Source organism: Artemia franciscana, chromosome 21 (genome assembly GCF_032884065.1).
Source record: "Artemia franciscana chromosome 21, ASM3288406v1, whole genome shotgun sequence".
In the NCBI taxonomy this organism is placed as follows: Eukaryota; Metazoa; Arthropoda; class Branchiopoda; order Anostraca; family Artemiidae; genus Artemia; species Artemia franciscana.
The window spans coordinates 6,154,398-6,169,118 of NC_088883.1; the positions used below are offsets into that span (position 1 = coordinate 6,154,398).

General features: G+C 34.8%; 2 protein-coding genes across 6 annotated transcripts in view; both read left to right on the forward strand.

The window, feature by feature from the left end:
* Positions 1-17: 17 nt before the first annotated feature.
* LOC136041072 (dolichol-phosphate mannosyltransferase subunit 1-like) lies at positions 18-800 on the forward strand. The gene has a single exon (XM_065725626.1). It carries the CDS (start codon positions 18-20, stop codon positions 798-800), a length of 783 nt encoding a protein of 260 aa, XP_065581698.1.
* Positions 801-4,952: 4,152 nt separating this feature from the next.
* Positions 4,953-14,721, forward strand: part of LOC136041046 (ubiquitin-like modifier-activating enzyme ATG7) — a 567,744-nt gene continuing 557,975 nt past the window's right edge. For 4 of the 5 annotated variants that reach the window (XM_065725580.1, XM_065725579.1, XM_065725581.1 and 1 more), the window contains exon 1: positions 5,205-5,450. In XM_065725580.1, the coding sequence (XP_065581652.1) occupies positions 5,227-5,450 (224 nt within the window). In that variant the 5' untranslated portion in view covers positions 5,205-5,226. Of the gene's footprint in view, positions 5,075-5,204; positions 5,451-14,721 lie in introns of those variants that run through there. The other variant, XM_065725583.1, reaches the window with a different exon arrangement.

Here is a 14,721-nt window from a genome sequence, read left to right on the forward strand (position 1 = left end):
TTTCAACTCTAGGAAATATGTACCCATTTTTTCTCTATTTTGCGACTCTATTCTGCTCTATTTGCTGCTCTAAGTACTCTATTTTGCTGCCTACATACTGTGAAAAAGAAAATCTTCCTATCATTCTTCCACGTCTAGTATCAACACTGAACGAAAACAGATACGACTACGAAATTATAATTATTGATGATGGAAGTCCAGATGGAACACTAGATGTCGCAAAAGAATTGCAGAAAAAATATGGTTCAGACAGAATCATTTTACGACCAAGAGAAAAAAAGCTTGGGCTAGGCACTGCATATGTCCATGGCATGAAATATTCAACTGGAGATTTTATTGTAACAATGGATGCGGATTTATCTCATCATCCCAAATTTATTCCCAAATTTATTGAAAAGCAGAAGGAAAAAGACTTTGATATAGTCTCCGGGAGTCGTTATAAAATTGGAGGAGGTATCAAAGGGTGGGGTTTTAAGAGGAAGCTTATGTCAAGAGGAGCCAATTTGTTAACTCAAATACTTCTCCAACCTGGTGTGTCTGATGCAACTGGGAGCTTTCGACTCTATAAGAGATCTGTACTTCAAAAGCTTGTTGCCGAGACACAATCAAAAGGATATGTTTTTCAAATGGAGATGATAGTAAAAGCGAGTCAATTTGGTTTCACTATTGAAGAGGTTCCAATTTTGTTTGAGGATCGAATTTATGGACAGTCGAAACTAGGTCTAAGCGAAATTGTTCAATTCACAAGAGGCCTTCTGTCGTTGTTCATTACTAGATTAAAAAATTGTGTTGCGAACTAATCTAGTTTTATGTTATCTACCTTAGTTCTGCCCTAAGATGAATGATAGACTGAAAGAAGTGAAAATAGTAATCCTTATACGATTCTGAAAAAGTTATGCCAGTTTTGCCTCTCACTGAGACTATCTTTCTTGTCTTTACTTTGATTGGCCATGGCTCTCAAGTCTTTCATCACTTCCACCAAGTTGATAATTCAAAATCGAAGAACTTCGTTCTCGGTTGTCTGAGTCTTTTGATTTTTTAATTAGCAATGGCTTAGGATTCATGGCACTTTAAGTGCCTTTTAACAGATCGATATTTAAAGAGTAATAATAAAACTTAAAACCACCTTAAGTTAAAGCATAAATTTTTTCAAACCAAAACAAACTAAAGAATAAAAAAAGAAATCAAAATGACTGAAAATAAATATTAAAATGAAATTTAAAACGAAAGATATTGTTACAAATTACAGATCCATTGATTATTCCTGGGACATATTGACCGGAGACGCTCTTCTTAAGCTCTAAATACACGAAGCTTTAGCTACAATGATTCCTTCAATAGTTAAGGGCACATAAAATCTAAGTTAAAAAGCGTTTGGTTCTTGTTTGTTTGATCACCCAGACATTAATCCCATTTGATGAGACTTCTACAGTCATTGACGACATACTTGAATCCTTGGGTATTTGAGCCCTTCCTTAAATTTTTCAACTGAATATATATAATATGAATATAATATAAATAATATAAATAATATGGCTTATTTATCTTGATGCAAAACTAAAGCTATTCTCTAATTTGAATTTTCAGTTGCAGGATTTTATGATTTCGGTACATCTGTGCACTTGTGCCGCTACTAACAATCCCAGGAATCAAGGAAACTTATTAATCGGCAAACATCTCGTTAATACCGACCGGTTCAGTTTAGGAAAATCTAGTACAAATTACTAAGGTGGAGGGAAAGGTTGCTGCTATTGCGATGGCTGACATTCGATTGGCTAAGAGAATGGTCAGGTAATGTTTCTTGACAAACTTCGTGTTTCACTTTTTCTTTGCAACTAATGGTCTTCAGAAATTCACTCTGAGTTCTTGATTATGCAGGATAATGTTTGCAGGAATGTTTGTTTACATACAGAGGAGGACAGGTTTCTGATGTGATTATGCTGACAACTAAATAGTTGATGGTGTAGACGTTGGGCTTGTTTCTTGTTTTTACACTAAAAATTTAGCACTATGACACACTTTTTAAGTATGAGGCCGCAGTTGTAGGCCTTTCACTTGGCAATATGGGCTTATCCTAGGGGTTTACCATTGCTGAATGCATGAAGATCCATCATGTTACTGAGAACTAATTATTTCATATAAATCTGGCACAAGAGATAAAGCCGAGAGTAAACCTCTTTTTTTTCAAAAATATCCAGTTGAGAGTGTTCTTAGATATTTTAATGCAATATTGTTGTCTTGCGTAACTGTATCTTCTTCTTAAAATCTTTAAACTACTTTAGAGATTTAAATCCATGTTTTTTTTTATATGTATTTGCAAAATGTTCACTATTTATCTACTATATGATCTAATAGTTTAGATTGTTGAATAAATATTTCCTCCCTCAGTTCAATAGTATCTTATCTTGAACTGGTAGATTTAAGAAGGAAGCCAAAAGACCCTTAACCACCAAGGACAAAAATTTGACCTGAAAAAACGTGGCGACACAGGAAGTATAGTACATTTTTGCAATTTTGCCATTAAGTATGCTCACGAATTTACCTGCGGTATATCTATACAAATATTAGTGTGGAACATATTAGGAAGTGTAATGGACCTCTGTTTTTCCCTTTTTTATATTTAAAAAAGGATGGATTAATTAAAAAAACAATTTCATAATTTTTTATTCAAATTAATTGGTGGGGGAGGGGTGTTAAGTGCCCCCCAACCAATAAAACTCTCAACTGAATGCATCAAATCCTTGTATAAATTTAGTGTCTTGTGCAGTACCTTTAAGCTTGTATTAGGCTTCTTGCAACATATTATAACAATTATAAATTCCTTGTAAATTTTCCGAAAACATTCTATTGCTATTTTGAACTGTCCAAGGCTAAACTCCTATCCATCTTCTTGGGCCAGAACCTTTTGCTGCAGTGATGATTAGAACATGAATATGTTTTTGTTCTTTTTTAATTGAAAATTGATTGTAGAAAAAGTTTTTACGCAAAAATCTCAAACATACATAAAATAACAAACAATAATAACTCTGAAATATAAATAAGCTGTAAAATACATTGTATATAAAACGAAAACCAAAATGTGTAAAGATAATACTATACAAATGTGATAGCCATCCTTCAAAATGCAGTGTTTTACAATCTGTTTGGAATTGTTAATACTTTTTTATATTAAAGTTCTTCAAATTAAAAAAAAAATTGGTGTAAAGGACTTTGTAGTTTCAACAACCCTTCCCCCACCAATGGCATTGCCCAAAAAAATCGAAATCACTCTAATCGAAAAGAGTAGATTCTGTTTTGATATTCATCTTTTAAGCAATATGAAACATCTTAACACTTAATTTGATGAATGTAGATCCTGATGTATACAAAGATCAAAGGGGGGTCCACAAATACCTTGCCTCCTCGAAATCTAAGATTTGTCAGTCTTTGGACAAGGTTTTTTATTTTCACGGCCAATTATGGTTTCAATAACTTTCTGTAAAATATTTGAGCTTTTGATAATTAATGAGGTCCGAAATGTGTTATAGCCTGGACTCACAGTTTGGATTCCAGCCGCGTCTGGGTTGTTCCCATACATAATCCGGCGTAGTATCTATTTTCATTGATGCCGAGAAAACTGGAAAAAGTTTGGCTCTCGTGACGTAAGATGTTCAACGTTTCGACTTTTTGACTCATGATGAATTGACATTCGATATGGGAAAGTGCAGTCCAAAATAAGGAACCCTTCCTCCATTAAAAGATATGTATGCAAATCTGAAAGCCGAACTTAAGCTCCTGCACAAGCATACTGATTCTGAAATCGAAAATGATCCTATTGTCCCAGTTAAAAAAGGGGCTATAAATTCACCTACTGCTTTTTATAATACTATAATCCTAAGGCAAGAGAAATATAAAGCAGCAGATGTGTCGTGCAATGTATTAATGTTTCTTTAATATCATATTCTGATAATATATGTAATTCTAGTCGCACAGTTTTGGGTATATAAGAGAACTAATATGATTATAAGCAGTGCGGATTTTGTTGCATATAGTAAAAAGTTATTTCAAATAGGTTGAGGTTCAACAAACAAAATTTACCTCGGCTCTATATTGCAATAGTACTCCCCCATTTTTTGTATCCCAATCCTTTTTAGATAATTTTTCCCGAGTGCGATAAACGTCAACTTGGATTTGCTTTCTTTAAGTAGGCTGAATTTCTGTTTTGTGTCCCATTTTTGTCCCAAAGTTCTTTTTTATTAAAAATTATAGTATAACAGACCCAGTTTCAGCAATCCTTAACCAGATCTAAAATTCAATGATAGTGTTAAAAGCCAACTGTGGTTTGAAATCCTCCACCAGTAAAAATCAGTGTGTTTTTTATTTTTTGTAGGGTTTAACCAGTCTTTTTGTGCTAGTGAGTACTATATTATGTCTAAAACTTGCATTTTCCTGTAATTTATATTTGTCTTGTGTGTCTTATTCTTGTATTTTTATATGAGTCCGTTTTTTGTTTGACTTTGACGGACAATGAAATAAAATAATAATATTTTATTAAATGTCCCAAACAGGAGTGTACTATGGAAAATAAGTTAAACCCTTATTTATTTGCAAGAATTTAAGTGGATTTGTGAATCCAATATGAACAAGATAGATAATCAATGAACTTTTGGCAAAAAAGGAAAAGTGATTATCAAGAAAAGCAAGAAACATTCTGGGCTTTGAATCACTAAAGTAAAACGCATTAGTTTCTGGAGACTTATTTATCCATAAGTGAATTTGGTGGAGTTAAGCTTGTTGTTCTATTCACTACGTACCACTAAAATTAATGGATGACTATGCAAAAAGCAAAAAATTTTTTCGGGGATGATAAACCGCCAGCCTGTTTATGTTTTAAATTTTTTTGGGGTAGTTAGCAACTTGAAATCGGTTTTTCAATTCTTTGTTTTGTTTCTTAGATAATCGGTGAGAATTCGGATTAAAAAAAAAACTTTAAATCTTTTAGTCTGATAGACAGTGTCTATTGTCTATATGTGGTATAGCACTCAAATGAAGCCTAGGAATTCCTGAATGATTGTTGGACTCTTTCCCCTCATAGGTATTTTGCTTTATATGAACGCTATTAGCAGCATATAATCATGTATCATCCAAAGGTATCGGGAAATTACATTCTTGCTCCCTAAAATAGGGGTAAGTTTCAATTTCTGTTGCAATAGGCAATTGTGAGCAGAAAATTTAAAACAGTCAAGCATGACTCGAGATTTAAAATTTACCCCATTTAAGTCTGCAGTGTCTATTACATTCTGGCATAAATTTGCCGAATTGAAGCTTAATACTATAAAATTAAACGAAGAGCCGATAAGAATTAATTGCCAGATATTTAGAAGCCAATCTCATATTTCAATAGAGGATGGAAAAACTGACTATGTCTTTCTGCCAGGAATCAGCATAAGTGAAGAATCATTGATTGAAGGGTAATGGTTTAAGGCCAGAAGACTAGAACAGGAACTACTGAGAAGGAAACATGTTTAAAATATAATTTTTTTTGCATGAAATGCAGAATAATTGTAGTTGACACATTTTGATTTCAGCTTAACTCTAGGCTACTTCATATTCCCCCTACTTATTCGTGAATATAGTCTGCAGCCCATATTATATATATATATATATATATATATATATATATATATATATATATATATATATATATATATATATATATATATATATATATATATATATATATATATATATATATATATATACCTTCCAATTCATCATGTTATGCCAGCAAAAGGAGAAAAACCCTCTTGTTTCAACCCATGTAGGCTATCCATGAACTGAATAAATTATGGTGAAATCAAGAAACAGGAAAACACATTGGAAGCTTAGTTTATTTGAAAATTAGGGGGAGGGGGAATTTAGTACAGCTTCAGTCAAAATATGCTAATCAGCCTATTCTGAATATTTTGAAGTAGACCTAAGATTTGTTTTCTGAACATGTTTTCTTCTCAACACCCTTACTTTAGGTCTATAGCCTAGAATACAAAGTATCAATTCAAAAGCTAAATATTTTCAAGAGAAATATGTAAATTGATGCAGTAGGCTACCATTTGATTTTTTCTTTAAGCTCTCTCCACTTATCATGGTTCTTTTACTAACAATTCAAACAACCCCCTTGATGATCCCAGATATAGCCACTACAACTATAATAAGTTTTGGGTAAATGTATCACAGCTCATGTAATTGTCTAACCAATAAAGTGAACATACCACTTGATGACTTTTTTATGCTCTTTAAGAACATAATAATTGTTTCTATTGCAAATTCAAATTTAAGCACTTTTTGAGCTCTTACAAATGACAAATTTTCAATGAAAGTATGAATTATTGATTGTTTTCTACAGAATAATTCTGTTTTCTCAGGACTGTTTTCTCAGTCATTTTCTTATGGATTGTGAGAGCTTCAACAATCTCCCAAAAATGTATTTTTATCATTTTTTAAATGATAGTAATTTTTCATTAAATAATTTAATTGAATTCAAATAATTTATTTTTTTAATATTTTTTCAATTAAAATTAGAAACTTTTCTTATTTCTGTGTAATGAAACATACTTTCAGGAATTATATAAGTAAATAGATTATTTAAGATTCTTCTGTTTGCTTTCAAATTTAGAACAACAGAATTTAAAATGAAAAATAATTTAAAGAATTACAGAAATTAGTAAGCATGATTCATAGAAAGAATACAAAACTAAAATCACTTATCAATACCTCATCTCCAACTGCAAAATCTGAAGGCTCCTGGCTCTCCCTTCCTCTTTTAGGCTATTCTTTGAAAGCTTCAACTCAGTTCTCCAAACTGGTCCAAATATGTTGTTGACATACTATTTTGATAGCTTGGGTAAACAATGTATCTGGGTTTGCCTAATCAATATAACCTAAATAGGTTCAAAATCACATAAGGTGTTATTGTACTAAGCTATTCTAGCTAGGTTGAAGAAATAAAATCTTTGGGTTTCCCATTGCCAGTCATATTGCCTCTTCTCAATATCCTCTCCCCCCCCCCTCTAAGGCCTGGACATAGGTCTAAAGTTTGGATATGGTCCAAGGGTTGGCTGATTCTGATTGTTGTTTTTTCTCAGTTTGTATTGTTTGGCATTAGGGATCAATTCTTTATGAGAAATAAGTACTAAAATGATAAAAAAAAAATATCACCAACTTATGGATATAATCAAGGATTAATTAGTCATTAGGGGACCAGGAATGCCATTGAAACTGGAAGCAACTTTGAAAGTGCAACAAATATGATTTGTTTCTTTAATATAGTAAAGTAAGAATTTGGTATTAGGGTGCTAGTTAAGAACATAATAAAAACCTCATTGATACCAAAACATGTTTTCATTATGTACTCTGTACTCCTATATTTTCTAAATCTTCATGAAAATAGAAAGTTCTTGGTTAGAGTATTAAATTGTTTGGCAACACATTTATAGGTTAAATATAGAAATAGAAAGTTTTTTAAGTCTGATCACTCCAGTTCTTTGCTATGGTAAGATCCTATCTCACCTCTAATTCCTTCCTATTCCTATAGCTTTGAATACTCTATTGAAGACAATTTGACTCTATAATCTTCCTCAGCAGGAAAGCCAGTATAAAGGAAACAAGTTAACAGTGCCATCAGACATCTCTGCATGGTTATATCCAGAACTAGGGATGAAGCCTTGTTTAGTTTGATATTATGGCTGAGCATGCATTGATTTATGACACCAGTCCACATCATGCAAGGCATCCCTCAAGAATGTCACCATCTATTCTCTAAGGGGTTAAAATGTATGATAACCTTGACATGGCTGGAGCCAGATAAGGTGTCCCATACCACATCAGGGAACAGATTTTTGCTACAGTTTCAAGATTTGTCAGTTTAAAGATCATAAGGATCTTAGTGTTGTGAATCTTGTCATGTCATTTGAAGCTATCAACATAATTCAAGTATTGAATCTTTACAGAAAAGGTCTTCTTAGTATAACTGATGCCAAAAGGGTGGAAATGGTGCCTTTCACTTAGGATATGGTTAGTTACACAGTTAAACACCTGAGATGCAGCAGTGCATTCTTTCCCTACTCTGTTGTTCACAGGAAAAGGAGACAAAATCTTTAACCAGAAATGTACTTTTTGTGTTCTTATTGAGTTTTTTAAAGAGGCTGACTCTTTGTAGTTTGTCCTGTTGCTTTCAGTATTATCTGTCTGCAGTGTCAAAGACAGAACAAAAGTCAATAAAATCTATTTATGCTTTTTTGTTGAATATCAGCATCCCCTCTGCAAATCATCTGACAATGTTGAACTGCTCCATTGTTGGGTAAACTTATAGCAAACCATGTTACTGGCTTTCATATAAAGTGAATGTACAACTTGATGCCTTTTTTTTATGCTCTTTATGGATATAATAATTGCTTCTACTGCAAATTCAGATTTAAGCACTTTTTAACCTAACCTAACCTTATTATAAATAATTTTAGCACTGAGAAAATGTAGTATTATTTTGTTGAAATTGGCACAGAGAAAACATAATATTATTTTGCTGGAAACAATGGATAACATGTACTTTAATTGAAAATTCGTCATTTTTAAGAGCTTGAAGAATGCTTAAATTTGAATTCATGGTAGGAGCAATTATTATGTTTGTAAAGAACATAAAAAAGCCATCAAATGGCATGTTTGATTTATTGGTAAGTCAGTTATATGAACTCTCATAATTTTTTGAAAATTTGTCATTTTTAAGAGCTAAAAAAGTCTTTAAATCTGAATCTTTCAGTTGAAGCGATTATGATATTTGTAAAGAGCAGAAAAAAAGGCATCAAGTGGTATATTCACTTTATACAAAAGCCAGTTATATGGTTTGCCATAAGTTTACCCATTGTTGTTCCTCATGTTATAAATCCAGCTTTCTTAAGAGGGGGCAATACATGTAGTAAACATGTTGCCAGTTTCACTAACAATACTGCAAACAGCTTTTCAAGAACATAGAGTTGGGTGATAATCTAGCCAAAATATCATTGCATGGTCCTCTGTTTTAAGTATCTCTGAATTGGTGCCACAGGTTCCAAGTAATTTGTTATTTTGATCTTATTTAAGATTGATTTCATCTTCTCATGGCAGATTTGATCTACTTGAAAGTAGGTCTTGCTGCAGCAGTAATGAGTATATGGTAATGCCATCTGGCAGATCTATGTTTTGTTGCTTATCAGTGCATTTCCCCAAAGACTAATTATATGCATGGTCATATATATAATAATAATAATATTTATTTCTAACCCACTTACATCAAAAAGATAAATAGTGGAGTAAAAACTTGAAGAACAACTGAAAACAAATAACAAATAAAAAAACAAATAACAAAAAAAACGAGAGTCAACAATAGACATTAATCATACAAACAGATCAGACCGTGGTGAGGCGACAAACGCCGATACGCCGTTTCTGAGAGCTTTTTGTGTAGATCAGTCAGCTTCTCAGTAATGTTCGGAAGATGGAACTTTTTGATTATCTTTCGATTCTTATACCACAGAGGAAGATAGAGAAGAAATTTACAGAAACGGAAATAAGAGGATCGAATATCGCTAATGTCTTTTTTCTTAAATATAGGGTAAAGCCCAGAAAGGTAAAGAACAGAATGATCGGAAAAAGTAGAATAAAGCTTACCAAGGGCAATACGATTGTATTTCCCTCGATTGGCTACAATTTTAGAGTAACCAATCTGGATTTTCACTCTAGCATCCCAGACAGCACGCTCCCGAAGAGTTTTAAGATTTTTTGTAAGTGTAATACCCAACCACCGGATCGAATCTACATGAGGGATAGAAAAATTTTGAAAAATTAGAGGCCTAGGAGAAGAGGGAACATTGAAAGAAAGATACTCACATTTATCAACATTAAGCGAAAGACCGATTTTAGTAAAAGAAGAAGAAACTTTATGAACCATCTGCGATAGACTGAGTTTAGACCGGCTAATTAGAAGAATGTCATCAGCATAAGCAAGGTAAGAAATATCACTCAAACCAACAAAACACATAGAAGAAATATTCTCAAGAATACCAGAGATACAAAATTTGAAAATACTAGGAGATAACACTCCACCCTGCCGTACGCCCCGACGAACAAGAACATTAGAAGATGAAAGGGCACCATTAGTTTTAATTCGAAGATAAGAATTACTATACCAAAACTTTAGAAGAAAAATAACTGAAAGGTTAATACCGTGACTATAAAGAGAGTAAAGAGCCTGACTATGTACAACACTATCAAAAGCCTTAGAAAGATCAAGAGCACAAATATGAAGACCATACCCTTTAGCCGAAGCATCTTTAAGAAGGAAAGCAAGAGCACGGTGAGCGTGCTGGCACCCGATGCCAGACCGAAAACCAAACTGATTCTCCCCGAAATTAGCATTCATACTTATGAAAGGAAGTAGGATGTGTTCAAGGATTTTACTAAAATTACAAGCAACCGTGATAGGCCTGTAAGAAGAACAATCCAAAGGAGTCTTACCTCGTTTAAGTACAGAAGTGACAGTTCCACACAAAAAGCTGTCAGGAACGAGGGAACAACAAAGGCACATTTGGAAAAACAACTGTAAATGGAAAAACAAAGACGGGCAATTTATTTTTAGATGACAAGCACTGATACCGTCAATATCAAGAGAACTTGATTTCAATTTCTTAACAGATGCAATTACAGCGTCAACTGAAACGGGAATAACTTGTGCCTGAGTCAGGGAAGGCGGGAGAACCAAATCAAGCAGTTTCGAATAAAGCGCGTGCACTGCATAATTCAATTTGGAAAATATAACTGAATAGTGGTCAGACCATGCAGAAGGCGTAATGGGGCAATTAGGATTTGCCGAGTTATTTAAATTAGCTGAATTAATCACTTTGTCCCATTCTTTCTTATTGGTAGGATATTCTAACCCTTTGTAACGGCTCGATCGCAGACATTTCTTAAACTCGCGCTTAGTTTTTTGTTTTATTTCAAACACATTCCCAGCTAATGGTCGACCGTTAGCAATCCATATACGCAGCCACAATTTGGCTTTATTTTTCACACTTTTCAGCTCAGGGTCACACGACCAGATTGGTTTCCTTGTACTTTTCCTCACTCGCTCTTGAGGGACAGCAACCTCCTCAGCGCGTTTTAAACACCACACGATTTGGTTGTAATAATGATTCAGATCGTAATTACTTTTAGAAGGACTAACACTCAGCTGGAGTAGATGAAAAGGTACTCGTAAAGAACCAAGGAGAATGGCCAGGGTTGAAATATATAATGGCATATTAACATTTTTCCAATTACTCCGCACAAACCATTTAGAGGCAGGAGCACAAGCCTGGTCAGTACTATCTTTTCTAATCGAAAAGCATAGCGACAAAGGAAGGTGATCAATATCTTGCTCATCTTCGTGGACATGCACTGTTGAAGATGTAATGAACGGGGACCAAATCACGTGATCAATATCCGATAAGCTGCCGGAATTATGCACATACGAGAAGGGTAGATCCTTCGCAATTATTCTGTAATCAGGGAGACAATCAAGTAGGTTCACACTACGAGCAGAATCACGTTTTACATCAGTGTTCATATCTCCAATAATAATAAATTCGTACCCATTTTTGCTTATACTTTGAAGGAGAGTTTTCAAACTAGAGCATGCTTTGGAGAATTTATTAAGCGATGTCATATTCTTCCCATCGTGAGGCAGGTAAGTGTTTATCAATAAGGTTTTACCAAGTCTTATAGCCAATAAATGTTCATCAGAGAAATAGCATGACGGGGACAGAAAGCTGAGCTTTTGTTTTATAATACATGCTAAACCCCCTGAAGGCCTTCCAAAAGTAGATTTAGCATTTGTTGTGAAAACAAAGTGGGCGGAACTGCGGCGCAGGAAATTAACACTCGTTGCGGTCAAAAGATGTTCCTGAAAGCATACAATGTCAAACTTACTGTACAGTTCATCAATGGTCAGGTCCTTGTTTTTTGTCCCATTAATATTGAAGGACACGAGTGATACTGATTCAGACATTAGTTTGTTTTCGGTAACTTGCGACTGACAATTGCTTTCAATTTAGGGCAAGTGAGGCTAAACGAAACATGATCACCTCCACAGTTTGCGCACTTAGGTGACAAATTGCAAGGCGAGTCTCTATCTGAAACATGAGGACCGGCACATCGCGCACATTTTGGTGTAACACTGGGACAAGACGACTGGAGATGGTCAGGGGATCGGCAATTGTTACAGCACCGGGGAATCGCTTTGAACTCATAAACACTTAGGATTTCGTATCCAACTTTGAGACCATATCTAAATGCTTCGACTCTTGATGTTGCATCAGAGAATTCAAGTTTTACTGCAAGCGATTTCCCTAGCCTAGAGGCACCAGGAACACCAGGGCACGATATCAGGTGGGACAGTTCAAAATCAGGCGGGATTCCCTTCAGGAGTCCGTAAAACTTCTTGGTTAGAACTTTCACAGAAGAGCCAGTAAACGCACTAGTCACCGATAAGCGGAAATCTTCAGTAAATGACTTATCTATATTGATAAACAGTTTGTCACGAACAGGGCGAATGCTAGTGATTGATTCGTGTCCATCGATCTGATCTATCAGATCTTTTCGTTTTATTGGGTCCGAAAGGGTAGATGGAAGGTTCGACACAACAATAGTAGCATGCGAGTCGGGAATTGCAGGTTTCGGCAGTTGCGGGTAATTCAGTTCATAAGCATCCAGCTTGGTGGCAACAACCTTGAGTAGTTGTTCCACGCGATTCACCTTTGTTGACAGCCTAGAATACGCAACTGCGGGCAAAACCGGGACCTCGGTTGGAGACTTGATCACATAAATCGGAGTTGATACCTCCTCAGAATCCAGTTTCTTAATAAAATCAAGAATATCTTTCACATTGTTCACAGAAGCTTTCGCACCGATGCGCCGGGGGCAATTATCATTTGGCGCAACCTTCGCCCAAAATTCGCTTTTCGCATCAGCAATAACACCGCATTCAAAAAAGTCTATTGCGTGTTGAATAATAGTAGCTTCTTCAATACCTTCTTCCCAGTTGTTTTGCAAAAAGTTCATTACCGGGCAATGCACATACTCTCTGTTATCCATTATCCTTTACTGGGAAAAACCAGTCAAACTGGTCAAAGAGCACTACTGATTCATACTTATGCGTCACTATAATCCCTATTGCGAAATTTTGATTTTCTTCACAAAAAACTTAATGGATTAATAATTCCCATAGGAGTTTGAAGGCTATAGCAATTTCTTTCTTTTGGACAGCTTGCTTAAGCTTAGCAGTTTTACCTGCCTTGAAGTCTTTCTTGTCCTTGTGGAGAATATAGTTATCTGAAACCTTGTTTTCTGGCCACCCACATCCAACATGCTATTCAATACAGGTTGCACAGATTATCATTTTGAGTGCCATTTCCTATACTAGCGAATGTCTCAGCTTGCTCAAGCTTAGTGGTTTTACCTGCCTTGAAGTCTTTCTTGTCCTTGTGGAGAATATAGTTATCTGAAACCTTGTTTTCTGGCCACCCACATCCAACATGCTATTCAATACAGGTTGCACAGATTATCATTTTGAGTGCCATTTCCTACACTAGCGAATGTCTCAGCTTGCTCAAGCTTAGTGGTTTCACCGGCCTTGAAGTCTTTCTTGTCTTTGTGGAGAATATAGTTATATGAAACCTTGTTTTCTGGCCACCCACATCCAACATGCTATTCAATACAGGTTGCACAGATTATCATTTTGAGTGTCATTTCCTACACTGGCGAATGTCTCAGCTTGCTCATACTTAGTGGTTTTACCTGCCTTGAAGTCTTTCTTGTCCTTGTGGAGCATATAGTTATGTGATGGCCTTCTTTTCTGGCCAACCACATCCAACATGTTGTTCAACACAGGTTGTTGAGACTATCCTTTTGAGTGCCATTTTCTACACTGGCAAATGTCTCCTCAGAATCCATGTTGAACTATGCTCTTCTGGCACATTACAATTTTTAGGGACCCATGTACAACATGCTTAGAACTTGCATAATGAAAATGCTTTAAAGTTTTGTTAGGTTGAACATGGAGAACGTGAAAACGATTTTTGTCAAACCTACTCAAAACATGCTTTAAATCCAGTGCCTGAAAACACAGCTTTATTGAGCTGTATTTAGAGCATCTGAATCTTTGCCTGTTTTGATAACAATCAGGGGCTTATAATTTGTACAATGTTTTTTTCTTCTGCTTCAAAAATTAAAAAAAAAATAGATAAGATTTGCTGACACAAAAGCTAGAAAAGTGGTACTTTAAAGCAAATAAAATCACAATATTTCAAATTAAGTCTTAGTGTCCCTATTGGTTCCTTATTGAATTTGCAATAATAACAAAGAAAAAATGCATTTCCAGTTTTGATATTTCTGATAATATAACAAGTTACTCTATAAATATATATTTCATGAATAACTGAATCAAAGGGTCTGAAATTCAATATCTCAAGATTCAACACATAGTTGACCTCAGTGACCACAAATGTATAATTTTTGTCACATGAGGTTTATCTTTTTTTATTAGTAATGTGCTTCTTACTCCCAGCTTTAGAAGGGTCTCTGATATCTCTTACACTTTTTTTATTTATTACATTCTCTATTGCAGAGAGGTTGGACTATTGGGGGCAAAATGGTAGGATTTCTTTCGTAAAGTTGTTG